Consider the following 17,316-nt stretch of genomic DNA (forward strand, 5'->3'; position numbering starts at 1 on the left):
CCATCCTCCATAATATCTATAATCCATAACAACACTTCCTCCAGTAAAAAAAAAAGTCTGTCTCCTGTCCTCCTCTCACATCAAAATCCACCGACACATTTGTTCAGACCTGTTTTGAACTGGTTTTGCTTGTAAACAGTGCTTGATCTGCACATATTTCGCTCCTGATTCAGACAAAACAACTTTCTCCCTGGAAAAAGCAATATTATGAATAAAGGACTTGTATTTTAACCATTTGAGTGAAATATTCCTTTAAGTTTCCAGAATTGCAAAAGATTTTTTAGTAATAGCATTTTATCAAATAGATGCTTTGATGCGGTATCATTACAATTATTTCAGGTTTGTTAAGTGAAGCTTCATTATAGGAGCCCCTTTAACACTGAAGGCTGAATGGAGACACCATTCAGTTGAAATGGCTCTGGAAGACGCCACACCTCACTTGACAGCCAACAGATCGCATGATTTGCACAGGCTACATTTTTTTCCAATAGTGTGTATGTCCTTCTCCAGGGGCCTACACAGTCTCTGATTGAAAACTTTATTGAATTGACTGCATTGGCAAATGCAATTGGCAGAGAAGAGCTATCATACATATCATAACACATATCTCTTACATACAACTCTTATAATAAAACCCTTCTGATAAAAAGGACACACCATGATGTTATATAGGCAAAATGGACTTCATTTTTTATTTAGTTATTTAGTGCCTTTAGTTTATGAGAAAGGAGGCAAGGGATTCATCAGGATGCAACCCAGGTCAGATTTGATTCTGGGTCCCAATTTTTTTTTTCTGGGCATGTGCACTGCACCAAAGCTCTTACATGGACAATGTTTCAACAAGGTCAATACTTTGGAGGTTTAAATAGCTTTTTACAGTATTCCATCTTTACTGATTTCTTTGGAAAGATGGCAATCAATTACATCAGCATGGTGTAGAATTCTAAATGACAGTGCTATAATTATTTGGCTTTGTGTATAGACAACACATGTATATTCCAAGTGAGTGAACTAACCAGATATCACAGAAACTGACAGCTGGCAACCTGAAGCTGTAAAAGAGTAATGGCACATCACTTACGCCAACAATTCTGAAATACATAATAATAAACCATAGTTATGTCTACTACACTGCACAGTAAACATTCACCTTTCCAAAACAAAAAATAGTTTATCGAAAATGGCTTTTTCCAGTTAGGCTGTTGGTGATGAAGATCTATCATGCTATCCTACTCCAGATGCCAAGAGTATTAACAGATGAGTCTGACAATAATTTTACATTATTTCAAGGCCAAGTTCCAGTGAAATGTCTCTAAGTCCAGTGTGTTTTGGTGTAATTGAGTGTCAGTTTCTCTCTGCAGATGATGAGGTTGTAATGTGTGACATCATCTGTCTGGGTAGACACTATTGAGCTTAGAGTAACAGTCTGTCTCTTCCACTTGTTTAAGTAAAAGCAAATATGTCTATGAAAGTCAAAAATAACCATTGTGAATGAAAAATCACAGTATGTGAGCCCTTCCTAATATTACAAGGAAAAAGTGAAATGATTTTGTGGTTGGGCATGTTTATGCATAAACCCAAGTAATAATTGAAAGACCTGACAATATATATAATAAAATACATTTATCTGTCAGTTACATGTGTAGATGAGGATAGAAGTATCCTCAACAGAACAGAGCTGATCACACTTACTTACTTACTTACTTACTTACTTACTTACTTACTTACTTACTTACTTACTTACTTACTTACTTACTTACTTACTTACTTACTTACTTACTTACTTACTTACTTACTTACTTACTTACTTACTTACTTACTTACTTACTTAAAGAAAGAAAGAAAGAAAGAAAGAAAGAAAGAAAGAACAGTATGATAGGTAGGAAACCAGTTATTTGAAAGTTAAAAATAGAAGTTAAGAAAAGAAGGATAGCAAGAACCTGTTCAGAGGAATTTGGATGGTGGAGCTCCTGAAAATAAATAATAGCTTTGAATGAATGATTTGACATTTACAGATTTGTAAAAGAAAATGGTGGAATAAAGAACTCTAAATTTTAACAAAAATAACCATTTCACCTTAAATTCTTTAAGATTATATGGTACTTTATCCAAACAGCACAACTAAATGCAGAATAAAATAATTGACAGTTCTAATACATTCACTTTGAGGTATATGCTGTTATGACACATTATTGAGTCAGCCTTATTTTCTGAAAATACTGAGTCACATTATGTCAGAGGTGGTTGTGAATAATCCCCCATAGGCTGACGCACAAAATACAGATGTTGTGCTCTTCTGAATATAATAGTTATCAGCAGCATCTGTGTGTGTACAGTAAGTGTGCTAAAAATGGATTACTCTCTCACAGAGGGCTTAAAGCAGTGGAAGGATAGTACTTTAGATGATAAGTGTTTTTTTTTTTTAACCTGGCTTAATAACTTCACAAGTATTCGGCATGACTTAGCATCTCACAATCGCTTGCTCAGTTAATCACTGAGAGAGTCTTGTTACCTCATCGGGTGAATCATCATTTGCTGAGCAAAGATTATCATTAAAATAATGCTATCAAAGTTTATTTGTTTATTGTGACAATTATCAGTAATCATTCTCTTTAAGTAATCAAAGAAATAGATTGTTTTATGTACATTATGAGTTGTAAATGTATAGTGCACAAAAGCCATGAAAGGCAGTGCATTAGCATGTTTATAATTATCATAGCAGAATTTTTTAGAACAAAATCTAAACTGAGCTTTACTCAAGTTAGCTTTAAGGAATTAGTTATGCTACAACATTAAATACAATGTACAGTATATACATATGGTATACAAATAAATACTATACAACACAATATACAATACTCAATACACAACAGAATACATAGTATACAGAGGTATGTAGGTGAAGAATACGAATGAAATGAAACACACACACATTTACCTAATTATTTAAATTAACACAGACTATTAAATTAATAAATTAGAAAATTTAATTACAATTACATTAATTAAATTAATATAAAATGCAAATGTAACAATCCTAATTCAGCCCTTAAAAGAAAACTTTTAATATAATTTGTTTTTTTTATGTTTATCCAATTGAGGGTGATCCTGAATGCCCAAAACATCAATTTAAAATGTAATTTATTAAAGACAACGCCGAATCATGAATTATTGTTTTTTATATTATGCTTCATACAGTATTTTTGTGATAAAATGTGACAGACTATCATTTTAAAGTTAGGGGGAAGTCAGAAAAAAAAATTTCAGCAAAAATGTATGATATGATGATGATGGAAAGGTCGATGATCATGAAAACAAGGCCAATGCATTCTATTCACATCAGAAAGTCAAATCTGTGATGATGTTTGTCATGCGGAAAAGATTTTAGGGCAAAAGACATGATCTAATACATAACATGCTGCAACAAGCAACAGCTGGTTCTGGACTTATTCACATGATAAAGCAGCTGTCAGTCTGCCGTTCAGCAGCGCTCTGCTTACAGCTCTGTGTGATCCGAGTAGACATTCATTGATGGGCAGCAAGGTATGTTGGGGGAGTCCCTGTCGGCCTGATGTTCTTTTAACCGCACACATAAACTCCCCCTGACAGCAGCACCCAGCAACTTGCCTAGGCTTCAACATAGGGGGTCTATTGCGCTTCGGGACTCAGCTGCCCTTTTAACCTAATCTGATGCCAGTTCCCTGTTCTTACACTTTACCCCCAGTTATCACAGGAGAAAGTATAAACTGTTTTCACATCAGCTCCCTGGAACCTACAAAAGATTGAAGGTTAAGTCACGTTCAACATCAAAGCATGCGTTAATATATGTCAACTTATACTGGGAGGAATCAAGCTTGATGTAAGAACTCTGGATTAGGTTCAGCTCAGGTTCTAATGACACTTAATGCTTTAAATCACTGCTTTAATGTAGCACTAATATAACGGAAGGAGATAAATTCATACATAAAACATGACTTCATTTTATGAATGACTCTGGAGTAAGTGCTGGTATATTGACTATGAATAAATCTGAGCAAATTGGCAAGCCAGCCTAAAGGTTCTGGTTTATTTTAGCTATCAGCGATGTAGTTTGCACTGTAGAAGCTCATGCACAGTACCAAAATTACTTCTTCTTGTTACTCCGCTCTAATGCAGTTAGTTGCCTTTTAGAAGATACTTTTTATCCAAAGCAGCTTCAATCATGTAATGCATTACTCGTGTAGAATGCAGCTTTCAGGTATTGTTACATTTTGAACATGACCCAAAAAGTAAGCAAAGGAAGTAAGACCCACTAAGCCAAGACCTACTTGGCCAATGCATAAAGACTTTGGCTGAAAAATCTTGCAAGGCGTGCAGTGAGATCTGGGCAGTGGCAGATAATCCTATAGCAGAGCTAGGCTGAAAATAAAGTCATTGATAGATTTAGTTTCAGGACTGCAGAAAAATAGGGTCCTTTTTCCTAGGACAAGTTCAAGTTACAGTTAAATAACTTCTCATGCAGAAGATATTTAATTGTCAAAGATCACAGGAAATGCTTTAAAACTAGTTACTGTAAGGATTACTCTAGAACTAAGCCGGGAACTAATTAGGTGGTAATGCTGTTTTAAAGTAATTTAAAATATATAAACATAAATATATTAATGTGTGACTGTAGATAGTTAATACTCCTGAAGCCAGCTGTGTTGTACAACATGTGATCCTTTTCTATGTCTCACACACTCACAGGAAATAGCTTCTCACACAGAACAACCTCCTGGACAGCAACCAATCTGGCTTCTGAAGTTGACGTTCGACAGAGACTGCCTTGCCCTCACTGGTTCAAGCCCTAAGATTGGCAAGAGCGGCTTCCAAGTCCTCTATATCTATATTGGAAAATGGCATCTCAGGAACCGCAAGCCAGTGGTTTGAGTCTTACCTCTCAGATAGGTCCTTCAAAGTATCTTGGAGAAGTGAGTTGTCCAAGACGCAACATCTAGCTAGCCAATGGGGTGCCTCTGGGCTCAGTTCTTGGACCACTTCTTTTCTCTGTCTACATGGCATCACTAGGTTCTGTCATTCAGAAACATGGCTTTTCATATCACTGCTATGCTGATGACACTCAACTCTACCTCTCATCCCATCCTGATGATCCAATGATAGCTGCTCACATCTCAGCATGTCTAACAGACATTTATTGTTGGATGATGGACCATCACCTTCAACTCAACCTGGCTAAGACAGAACTGCTTTTGGTTTCAACAAACCCATCACTTTATCAAAATTTCACCATCTAGTTAGGCACATCAACCATAACTCCTTCAAAAACAGCTAGAAAACTGATAGTTGTGATTGATGATTGATGATAAGCTGAATCTCTCAGACCACATTGCTAAAACTGCCCAGTCCTGCAAATGTGCTGATACACATTAGGAAGATTTTTTATTTAAAAAAACACTAGCTTCCTATGTTTTCTGTTCTTTATACTTGTTTTTCTTTGTGTGTGTGTGTGTAACCGAGATTTGTCATTTGCACTTACATATTGTGGCTCTCTTTTTTAGTTTTGATTGCTTCTATTGTCCTCATTAGTAAGTCGCTTTAGATAAAAGTTTCTGTTAAATGGCTATATGTAAATGTAAATGTAAATGATCTTCTCTTTCACTTGGGAGTATGATCCAGACCTCATGAAGGGCTTCCATTTTACGAGTCTAATGTTATTTGCTGCACTCTCTAGCCAGTGACCTACACGATTAGTGCAGTCTCTATATCTAGTTAGGACTTTTTCGATTAGCCAGAGCTAAAAGTGGTGGATTTGATTTCAAACTCTTTTTATTAGGTTTACCTAACGAGGACAGTTAGACCACAGAGCAGATACACTCTTATGGATCTCCAGTAAATACTATTACATCTGCCTGCTCAGGAAGCCAGGGAAACTTAAAATGTTATTCACACTGCTCTGTTGTCAAAATAACATGGGCCTGAAACCTCACAATCCATTCTTCATCCAATATAATGGTCTAATGCAAGGTGTAGGATACAGGTCAAGACAATAAACAACTTGAGTAAAAACAAAAACATATTGCCAACCTGGTTTCAACAATAATATATATATATATATATATATATATATATATATATATGTATATATATATATATATATATATATATATATATATATATATATATATATATATATATATATATATATATATATATATATATATATATATATATATATATATATATATATATATATATATATATATATATATATATATATATATATATATATAATAAATTTCCCCCCAGACAAATTCTGTATATTTCCTGCTAGATTAAGATGACTTATATCGGAAATATTAATTTCTAAATCATACTGTGGGTGAATCAGTGTTTTTTATTTTTTTTTATCTAGCTCTGTTTTTCAATTTTTTTGTCATATGCCACATGAGGTTTTATTTTGAGACAGTTTGATTTTGTAAGCAAATGATGACGGATTCAATAAAAACCAATAAACTTTCCATCTTTGTTTAACTTGTCACAATTTCATTCAGTTCTACTTGAGTTTTCACGCTTTGTTTTTCAACATCAATTAAATTCAAAGTGATAGAAAAAACACACAGTAAACTCATCACTGCAGTTTATAACTTTAACATCTACCATGAGTTTGCCTGAATGTTTAAGTCAAAAATTGTTTTAGTGGGTTGATATTTGTATATAGTCACAGTGCATGATAATGGTTTCTAGCTGATGTAAAGTGGTCACTGGCTGATCTAAGATGGTAAAAATCTCACGATAATCTTGACCATTTTATATGACCAGTACATGGTTTGTTGCTGGTCCCGCATGTTTTATCAGCTTGAACCAGTTTAAGACCAGATAATAGCCAGTTTAGACAAGTCAGTAACCAGACTGAACCAGCCATGTTTATTAAAAAAAAAAAAAAAAAAAAAAAAAAAAAAAAAAAAAAAAATTCAAGCGTGGAAATTAGATTAAATTTATTTAATTACATTTTATAAACTAAATGGTAAATCTAATTTTAATACTCAAGCACTGACTATGCTTCTCTTGCCTCGTCTTCAAAAAACATTGTCGTTGATTATTACGTTGACAAATAGAGCAATATTTCTTAAGGACTCAAGAGCGCTCTTGGAGAAGTCCATTTGAATGATAGCGGTGGGCTCGCGGGATGTCAGGGGTGAGTGATGGTGTCGCGCGCATCTCTCGCGTGTAATCTCATTCGTTCAAAGCTCTCGCGCTCAGGTGGTGGACTCTTGGTTAATCCTCAAGCTCTTACTCCCACCAGTAGGGAAATCAACCACAGCAGCATGCTGCGGTCCCCCGCACAGGCTCTTTTGACCGCACATCGAGTATAATCCAAAAATATATTCTTGAAAAAAATATATAGTACTTTTTACTCTTGAAAAAAAAAAAAGAACTCACAAAAGGCACTTCTTACGCAGTTTATAAGTACTTCTGCAGTTTGCTAAGTCACCTGGACCAGCGAAGATGCCCCACCAAGAGCAAGTGATGGTTCACGGGAACTTCTGCGCCCCTGGTCCTCCAAACAACGCCGGGTACAACAACAACCCGGTGCCTGTCATCATTCAGACAGAATCACGCGATAAATGGAGCAAAAAAATGGATTTTCTTTTATCAGTCATTGGGTTTGCTGTAGACCTCGGAAATGTTTGGAGATTTCCTTATATCTGTTATCAGAACGGCGGCGGTAAGAGTTTTTAACTCAGTTTGTATTTAGTTTTTTTGTGTGTCTGTTTTACCTTGACAAGTGAGAGATTACATTTAAAAGCTTGTGTCGTTGGGCGGATGAGCTGTCCAAGGTGCTGAAATTATTATTTTTTGTGTGTATTAACTACATAATAAGCTTAAATAAACTTTTTTCCTGATAATATCTTACACTATATCTTTTAGCTCAATAAAATGTAAAATGTAGGTTTAATTGGTGGCTTACATTTTTAAGCAAAATTAAAGTGTTGCCAACATCACAACCAATTTAACCGCTTCGTCCACTTTTAATAAAAAAGTAAGAAAGAATGAAAATGTTTAATCGAGTAATAAAGCATTAACATCCAATAGAAATAACATAATTTTTGTGAAAATTGAAATGAATGGAAACAAAGATTTTCCTTGTTTCTGCCATAGGATTATTTACCTTTCATATTACATTGTTTGTTATATTATTTTTACATATTATATTTTGGTTTGTATTGTCAATATATGGAATAATACTTATTTTTATTATTATGTTTATTTAAACTTATGCACCAGTGCACCTGTGAAGCATACATGGCCAGCTGCATTCATCAATCATGTAAAGGCTATTCATGATTTAAACTGGCCAGATACTGAGATCAACAAGTGTCAGACTGCAAATCTCATCTCTAACCTTTTATTTTTTATTATTTTAAGTAGCGTGCTGGTTTATGAAAAGGCTTTATTAACATACAGAAATACATAAATATTTAGTTAATGGAAGATTTGGTATCTATTTAGATAAGGTAACACATTCACTATTAACTAAGAGTTTTCCCTCAATAAACTCCTAATCTGTGGTTTATTGACAAGAAAGGTAGTTTTTGTATTAGTTAAGGCTAAGTTAAGGGATCTAAAATATGGTCATGCAGAATAAGACGAATAAAGTTCTAAGTACTAATAAGTACTAATAAAAAAACTAATTATCCTTGCAATATGCATGCTAATAAGTAACTAGATAATAGTGAATAGTTAATCAATGAATGATGCATTTATATAGCACTTTATTGTATATTGCTGTACACTCAAAGCAATGTACAATCATGTGGGGGGATCTCTATTCAACCACCGTCTTTTTTAATAGTGAAAAGGCGCTTTAATCTGTTGTAATTTTGTTCTTCAGGTGCATTTCTTATTCCATATGTCCTAATGGCTGTATTTGGTGGGGTGCCACTTTTCTATATGGAGTTAGCTCTGGGACAGTTCCACAGAACAGGTGCCATATCCATATGGAAACATATTTGCCCTATTTTCAAAGGTAAGAAACAAACATGTAATCTAAATCTGTCTCGTATACAATATTGTAATGTTTTAGCTTTAAAGATCTATAAATGTTTATGTTTCTAAAGTCCTAAGTGGATATTAAAGTCTAAATGGATATAAAAATTAAAGAATAAGAGACTAATACACAGTCACAGAGATAAATGTAAATAGAAAAATGACACTCAGACTGAGAGATTTCATTAACCAAACACTGACATAATTTCCCCTTTCCTGTCAGGTATTGGTTTCGCCATCTGCATCATTGCACTGTATGTGTCCTTCTACTATAACACCATCATCGCCTGGGCTCTGTTCTACTTCTACTCCTCCTTCAGCAGCACTCTGCCCTGGACCAGCTGTGATAATGCCTGGAACACCGAAAACTGCACCAACTACTTTGGAAAAGACAACGTGACCTGGACTAACTACTCACGCTCACCTGCCGAGGAGTTTTACACGTAAGTGCATGTAAGTGGCTGCACTGAAAGGGGGCAAATATGGCAGACAAAGAGAGAAGGTAGCTGGAAAGGGAAAAGTAAAAATTTTGCAAAAATAAATAACAATGGGGAAAAAAGCATTGTAGACGAATATGTCACAAATAAGGAATATTACAAGTCTCAGTAGAAAAGTCAACCCAAAATTTATTGAGACACCTTCAACATTCCATGCTTTATCAAAGTTGATTCTCTATAGATTAGAAAATGGTAATAAAATATGACAAGAACTTAAATTTAAACTGTGCATATAACACTTTGATAATTTTGGAAAACACTTCATAATAACAAAATGTCAGGTCAAAATGTCTGAATAAGTTGAGGTCTCAAATTTTTATCAGTTTTTCTGGTAGCCCACTGTCTGAAGAATTTTGGGGTATAATATGTCACAGTTTACTATAATCTATTTATTATCTATTTTGCTATCATAACATTTATAAATGAACACTAGAAATGAACTGCACCCACCAGTAAAAAAACAAACTAAATCAAATTAAAATAAATTATATCTGGTGTCTGAATAATTTTTGGTTTGACTATATATTTATACACATACATACATAATATGCAAAGCAATTTACTTTCAAGGAACTTAAGCTACAGGAAAATAATTTAGTCTTGAAGTACATTTAATCATTCAGTTAAGTGCCAAAACAACTGCAAAATGACTGATAAAACTTTTCAGTTTGTGGAGAATTGTGTTTATATTTTGTATTGTGCCAACATTCCTTTCTTATACTTCAGAACCTATTTGTCTAGAAAACTTGCGTACATTGAAGCATTATATGCATATGCTTTGTGGTTCAGGTCAGTTTCAGACTGCACATTTGTACATCCATCTTAAAACAGGAGGAATGTCCTGGCAGTCCATGAATCATCTGGGCTTGGGCATGTGGGATACATTCGCTGGCAGCTCATGCTTTGCCTCTTCCTCATCTTCACCATCGTCTACTTCAGCCTGTGGAAAGGAGTCAAGACTTCAGGAAAGGTTACTGAGTCCTAAAATATTAAATGAAACATGTTTTATTGTTTGAGGAAAAACTATTTCACATCCTTTCATCCTCACATGTCTCTCTCAGGTAGTATGGGTGACTGCCACCCTGCCGTACGTGGTGCTGTTGATTCTTATGATCCGTGGTGCAACTTTGCCAGGAGCGTGGAAAGGAGTGGTGTTCTACCTCAATCCCAAATGGGAGAAACTGAAGGAGACCAGTGTGAGTGCTTTTCTCTTACGGGCTTTCAGTCTTTTATCTTTGTGTCTAGCATTGATTTATTGTTAAATTAGTTTGGGTTGTTTCTTGACATTATTTACTTATTTTGTGACGTCTTTAAATGTATTCATGTGCTGATTTGATGGCAAAATGCATGTATTTGGGAAAGTGTTTATATTTCATGCAGTAATAAAAAGGACCTGAGGCATTTGGGCAGGAAACTCGTGAATCATTAATAGCTGAACTGACTTGGGAAAAAATATGGACCCCTATAAAGGGCATATTTCTTCATAAATGTTGAGATAAGTCAATGATAATAATAAAAAAAGATAAATAAAGGAATATTGTCATAGGTATTTAAATGCTCAATGAAAGCAATATGTAAACGGCATCTTCTTTTTGTGTGTGTGAGTGACTATATAAGCCCAGTACGGTTTGCTAGGTGAGGCAGCACTGCAGAGAACCGTGATGAGAAGCAAAAATAAAGCACTAGGGGCTAATGAGATGCGTAATTGGTTCAGATTTTTTTTCCATCATGAAAGGCTCTCATACTCATTGACACACACGTTCATGCACACGCGCGCACACACACGTTTCTCTTCATACAAATCTTCAGATGTGATCAAGCACCATTCTGTGATGTCATTGTCTTTAGCATTTCCTAACCATTTCAGTTCCTAAATTGGAACTGAAATAAAGTAAATTTGAAAGATTATTATTATGATTCGAACCACATTTTCATGTGTTTGTCTTTAGCCACACTTTTCTTTATAGTATCTAATATTTTGTAGGTATGGGTAGATGCAGCTGCGCAGATCTTCTTCTCTCTTGGTCCTGGTTTTGGTGTCCTGCTTGCCCTGTCCAGCTACAATCCCTTCAACAATAACTGCTACAGGTGCAGTCAAAACCTTCATTTTCATCACATCGATCTACTGGAGTTTCTATTTATCAGCATTTGCATTGAGTTCTTCATGGTTGTTTAATATAAAGGATATTAAAATAATATTTAGTTTGAGTTTAAATTAATTCTTTGTAAATATACTTCTGTTCGAAATTTTGGGGTTGGTATGTTTTAGAAAGAAGTCACTTATGCTTGAATTTATTTGAATTTATTTAATAAAAAAAATGCAGTACAACCAGTGATATTGTGAAAAACTAGGACAATTTAAAAGGTTTTCTATTGGAATATATTTTACAATGTAATTTATTCTTATAATAAACATTGTTTAATTATTATGCAAGGAAACGTTTATTATTTATTATTACTCCTTTTTAAAAATTCTTACTGACCCCAAAGCTTTGAATGGTAGTTTATGAACAGAACAACAAAACAGACCTGCCAATTGGGGCTTAAGTGATTTCCACTCACTCTTAATTCTGATTCTATCTATAGCTTAGCCATTTATTTAAATTTGGCTCTGTGTCCACTAACTGAGGAGAAATGCCCTCAAACTGAACTAGACTCTGATGAATCATATGATGAACCAAAACAAATGCTCTTCCCCATGAGTAAATGATGTAAAAACAAGATTAGAACCGCAAATTATGTCCAGTTTAAAGCGATGAATGGGCAGCATAGTTGAGTGAGGGGAAATTGAATTGTGTAGTACTATAAGACTGTGAGGAGCCACATCGGCAATCTAAAGGGATCAAGTCCTATCTAAGGATGAGAATATCACATAGACTTGTACATGGGATCAACTTTCTTTCTTTTTATTTTCAAATTTAGTTTGTAAATATTTTTTGTTTTGTTTGTGATTTGTACAGAGATGCTATTGTAACCAGTCTGGTGAACTGCCTGACAAGTTTTGTGTCAGGATTTGTTATTTTCACCGTCCTGGGATATATGGCTGAACAGAGAAATGTAAACGTTGAAGATGTAGCCAGGGACAAAGGTGAGCTTTCCTTTTTGCTTTTCAATAGTAAAATTATTTTGAGTTTTACTGTAAGTGTGCTGCATCAAACCCAAAATAACATATAAGACTTTCAGTCCTATAAATAAAGCATTTCATCTTTAGGACCCAGTCTGCTCTTCATCACATATCCAGAAGCCATAGCAAACATGGTTGGGTCGACTTTCTTTGCCATTATCTTCTTTGTGATGATGATTACTCTTGGACTGGACAGCACTGTAAGTAAACACTTGTACCTGTAAATATACAGAAACAACAAATATTTCTAAATATGCATGTGAAATCAGCAAAAGTATATGATTTATATAAATATAGATATGAAAAATGAATGACAGAGAGAACTAGATTTGTATATCCAGATTGAAATACCAGTGTTTGCAAGAAAGCAACAAAATATTGCTACAGTGAAACATTTGATTTTAAGTTTGGCTCTGATTCAAGTTACATGTCATCAGAGCAGTCTTAAACTTTGTTATCATCATGGCAATCAGCACACATCTTGTTTTCTTTTGGCTGTGCATGAGAATCGATAAGTATGCATATATTCAGTATGCAAATATGTGCAAGGAAGAACACCAATTCAATATGAAATTTACTACAATGATATCACTACTGAGTGATATTAATTAATGTGAGACTTTTACCTTTTGAAGTTTTCAAAAACCAATAGTATGTCAAATTCTGAAATGATCTATAAAGAAGTCTGAATGTAGTTTGTATGTTAAAGAAAATTATGAACAAAGTAGAACAACAAGAAAGGGATATTTCATTACAGTTCTGCTTTGCAAAATATATAATTGCGTGTTCATAGGTTTTTTTTGTGTGCTTTCTTGCCTCAGTTCGGTGGGCTAGAGGCCATCATCACAGCTGTAATGGATGAGTACCCAGATACCCTGTCCCATCGGAGAGAGCTGTTTGTTCTTGGACTGGTGGTTGTTTGCTTTCTGGGCTCTCTCAGCACCCTTACTAATGTGAGTTTCAGTCAACTTCTGGATCTCAGTTTGTTGAAGTTTACCAATGTAATAAGAATATTTCAGCAGTGCAACACAAAATTATAATAACAGAGGATATAATATGTGACCCTGGACAACAAAAAACAAAGTGTTAAGTGTCTATTTTTTCAAAATTGAGATTTATACATCATATGAAATCTGAATAAATAAGCTTTCCATTAATGTACTGTATGGTTTGTTAGGGTAGGACAATATTGACAAGTATTTGAAAATCTGGAATCTGAGGGTGCCAAAAAGTCAAAATTGAGAAAATTGCCTTTTAATTGTCAAAATGAATTCTTAGCAATGCATATTACTAATCAAAAATTAACTTTCGATATATTTACAGTAGGAAATTTACAAAATATCTTCATGGAACATGATCTTTACTTAATATCCTAATGATTTTTTGGCATAAAAGAAAAATTGATAACTTTGACCCATACAGTGATACAGTGTTTTTTGACTATTGCTAAAAATATACCCCAGAGACTAAAGACTGGTTTTGTGGTCCAGGGTCACATACAGAATATAGAATTTGTCTTTCTGGCAGGACAATTGATAAAGATCATTAAAGATAATAAAAAAAATGTTTTATCAAATAATGTAACTGAAAATCGCTGACTGACAGATTTGGGCACTTTATTAAATACAATTTTTTTTTTTTTTTTTTTTTTTTTTTTTTGCAAGGGTGGTGCATATGTGGTAAAATTACTAGAAGAATTTGGAGTTGGTTCTCCAATTATAGCTATAGTCTTTCTGGAGGCCACAGCAGTATCCTGGTTTTATGGTAAGATTATTTACTATAAATTAAACACACACACGCACACACACACACACACACACACACATATATATATATATATATATATATATATATATATATATATCATGTCTTTGTGTACATGAACAAAGAATTCAGTATATAAAATAAACTAATTTATTTCATTTTCTCCAGGTATTAACAGATTCAGCAATGATATCAAATCAATGTTGGGCTACACTCCAGGACTCTTCTGGAAAGTGTGTTGGGTTGCTATCAGCCCAGCTTTTCTTGCTGTAAGTTTTAACAAAGATGTGTTGACATTATGTGCAAAGTTTGTGAAATGCTAAAGTCATCTTTCATGCTCTCAAAATGATTTAAGCACCCACAACCTCATTTCCACCCTTATTACCTTTATAATCTCATTCCCTTACCTGTCCACACAGTCACAATTCCCAGTCTGCAAATGTCAAACGGCATGCACAGCCTGATATTCCTCAGATACATCTCCATGCATCACAGCTAACCTCAACACAATCATTTTTTCATACTGTTCCTGTTATTCTTTTTTCATAAAAAAACATACAAAAAAACAAAAAGAAAAAAAAGACATGATAAACGGCTGCCAGTCTCATCTCCTGAGACAGTGTTTGAGACATTATTTGAAATGCTGGAGAGAAGACATTAGTCACTGTTCCTTCAAGACACAAAGGCCACCGCTCTACAATTTTCCGGTCTCCATAGACCACATAAGGATGTGTAAGGTCTACAGGATAATGTGGACCTTTTGAATATAAAATAATCTGATCAGAGTCTCACTCTAAAGATGTTTTCCAACTCATCAATCGAACTGAACTCACACCGAGTCTGTAGTGACCTATATACTAATCTGAATGAATTGTTAAACACTTTAAAAATTATATATGACATTTCAACAAATTTGTTTCGTGTTTGATAAATGTAACTTTTCAAAGCACCTGCTTTTTTTTGACAACAAATAACAATTCTATTCATTTTAATACGCCCAAAATGCTAATTTAACTCACTAACTATTTTTCCTGTTCATTTCTTTAGTACATTATTATCAGCTCACTGTTGAACCCTCAGCCCCTCACACTATTTGACTACGAGTTCCCCGACTGGAGCATCACGGTCGGCTACATCATCGGAGCTTCCTCTTTCATGTGGATCCCCATCTACATGGTGTACAAGCTTGTGTGGACGCCAGGCTCTCTTAAACAGGTGAGACATGCATGTGACTCATTAGCTGAATAAATGAACAACTACTCCCACTTGAAAAGCATTCTTGTAGAAGTCTACTGCAAGAATATTTCACCCAAAAATGAAAATTTGCTAAATGATTTACTCGCCCTCAGGCCACCCAAGATGTAGATTAGTTTTGTTTCTTCATCCGAACAGATTTGGAAAAATGTAGCTTTACTTCACTTGCACCAAATGGATACTCTGCAGTGAATGGGTGCCGTCAGAATGAGAGTCCAAACAGCTGATAAAAACACAATGATTCACAAACAATCCACATAACTCCAGTCAAAAGTCATCTCGTCTGAATTAGGAGAGAAATATGCACAGATAAAGCACCACTTAGTCTAAACAACAGTTCTAAACAAATCTGTCAGTGGATCATTTTTGGGTGAACTATTCCTTCACGTTATAAAATTGGTAAAGCTGCTCACATGATGTTTTTGATCTAATTTCAGCGTCTTGCTGTATGTCTGCGACCGGAGAGAACACTGCCAGACATTCACACTGACAGTATGGGGCTAAGCCCTGTACCATAGACCCCAGAGAGAAAAACAACTAAACACAACTCACATACAAAAGCCACATATACTGGGTTACATGAGTTACAACTTTTGCTTAGTTTTAGGGATTTATCCAATCAAAATGTAAAGAATAATATAAATGAAATAAATAAATAATGAAATATAAAGAATACATAAAATGATCAAATTTGAAAGTGATTTGCAATTAGATTTTATCTGTAAAATGAAAACTGACATTCAATGTAAATTATAATAGTTAATTTAACAATCTGTGCGAATCTTTACAAATAGTTGATGTTCTATTTTAATTTAAGATCTACGTATAATATAAAGAGTTCAGTGGTATTTTTTACATTGTCAGTCAGATGTACCTTCTGAGTCGCAGAACGTTTTTTGAGATACATGCAAAATGAGATTACCTCATTGTGAATAATCCAGCCAGTTAGAAAAAGAGAACTTTTTTTTTCAGAAATAACTGTTGTCAAGATTGAATCATTATGGTGTTTTTCTGCCTTATCTCTGTCTAGATATTGTAGCTTTGTCAAAACTTTGTAAAATTTGTACTGATATTGTGCCTCACCAAGAAAAGGACAAAAAGAGAAAAATAAGGGTTTCTTCTGAACTAACTTTACATGACTGTTTGAAATGTTCTTTCTCTAAGAAAACTTGAGCCCAAATCCTAGCTATGTGTAATGTGTTAATTTTCTTCCTACATTTTTTTTCCATATAAAGAACTGAGGATGTTACTGAACTCTTGATGTGACCAAATATTAAATTGCTATGAATGTCTTATTATGAATAGTTCAAAATGTGGTTCATATACTATGTCTGCACTGTAGGTTGTGGCAGAGAGTTTTGCTTGTGTGTATGTCTGGAAAATTAATAAAACTGTACTGAACATTCCTATCTATATCTATCTGTCTATCTATCTATCATTCTGTGAACTAGTGTTGTAACCATCTATCTATTCAGATTTACAATACTATGTGTGATTCCCACTTTCGTTCTCTTAGTGTGAACAGCCTTGCACCTTAATTAACATGTTGATTTGCATTGAGCTGCAGTATCCAGCATCTGTAAAACACACAAGGGGTAAGAGAACTGCATTGTGTCAGGTATTTAAATGAGATGTTTTATTAAAGAGTAG

The 17,316-nt window shown here is 34.3% G+C and overlaps 1 protein-coding gene across 1 annotated transcript; it reads left to right on the plus strand.

Moving 5' to 3' along the window:
* Positions 1 to 7,125: 7,125 nt before the first annotated feature.
* On the plus strand, positions 7,126 to 17,062 carry slc6a4b (solute carrier family 6 member 4b). Its single transcript, XM_026261460.1, has 13 exons — positions 7,126 to 7,705; positions 8,873 to 9,007; positions 9,251 to 9,470; positions 10,356 to 10,494; positions 10,586 to 10,720; positions 11,509 to 11,612; positions 12,485 to 12,612; positions 12,736 to 12,848; positions 13,470 to 13,601; positions 14,313 to 14,412; positions 14,581 to 14,681; positions 15,460 to 15,627; positions 16,104 to 17,062. The coding sequence occupies exons 1-13, from the start codon at positions 7,486 to 7,488 to the stop codon at positions 16,182 to 16,184; spliced, it is 1,776 nt and encodes a 591-aa protein (XP_026117245.1). The 5' UTR covers positions 7,126 to 7,485; the 3' UTR covers positions 16,185 to 17,062.
* The last annotated feature ends 254 nt before the right edge of the window (positions 17,063 to 17,316 follow it).

This window comes from Carassius auratus, unplaced genomic scaffold (genome assembly GCF_003368295.1).
Source record: "Carassius auratus strain Wakin unplaced genomic scaffold, ASM336829v1 scaf_tig00215868, whole genome shotgun sequence".
Lineage (NCBI taxonomy): Eukaryota > Metazoa > Chordata > Actinopteri > Cypriniformes > Cyprinidae > Carassius > Carassius auratus.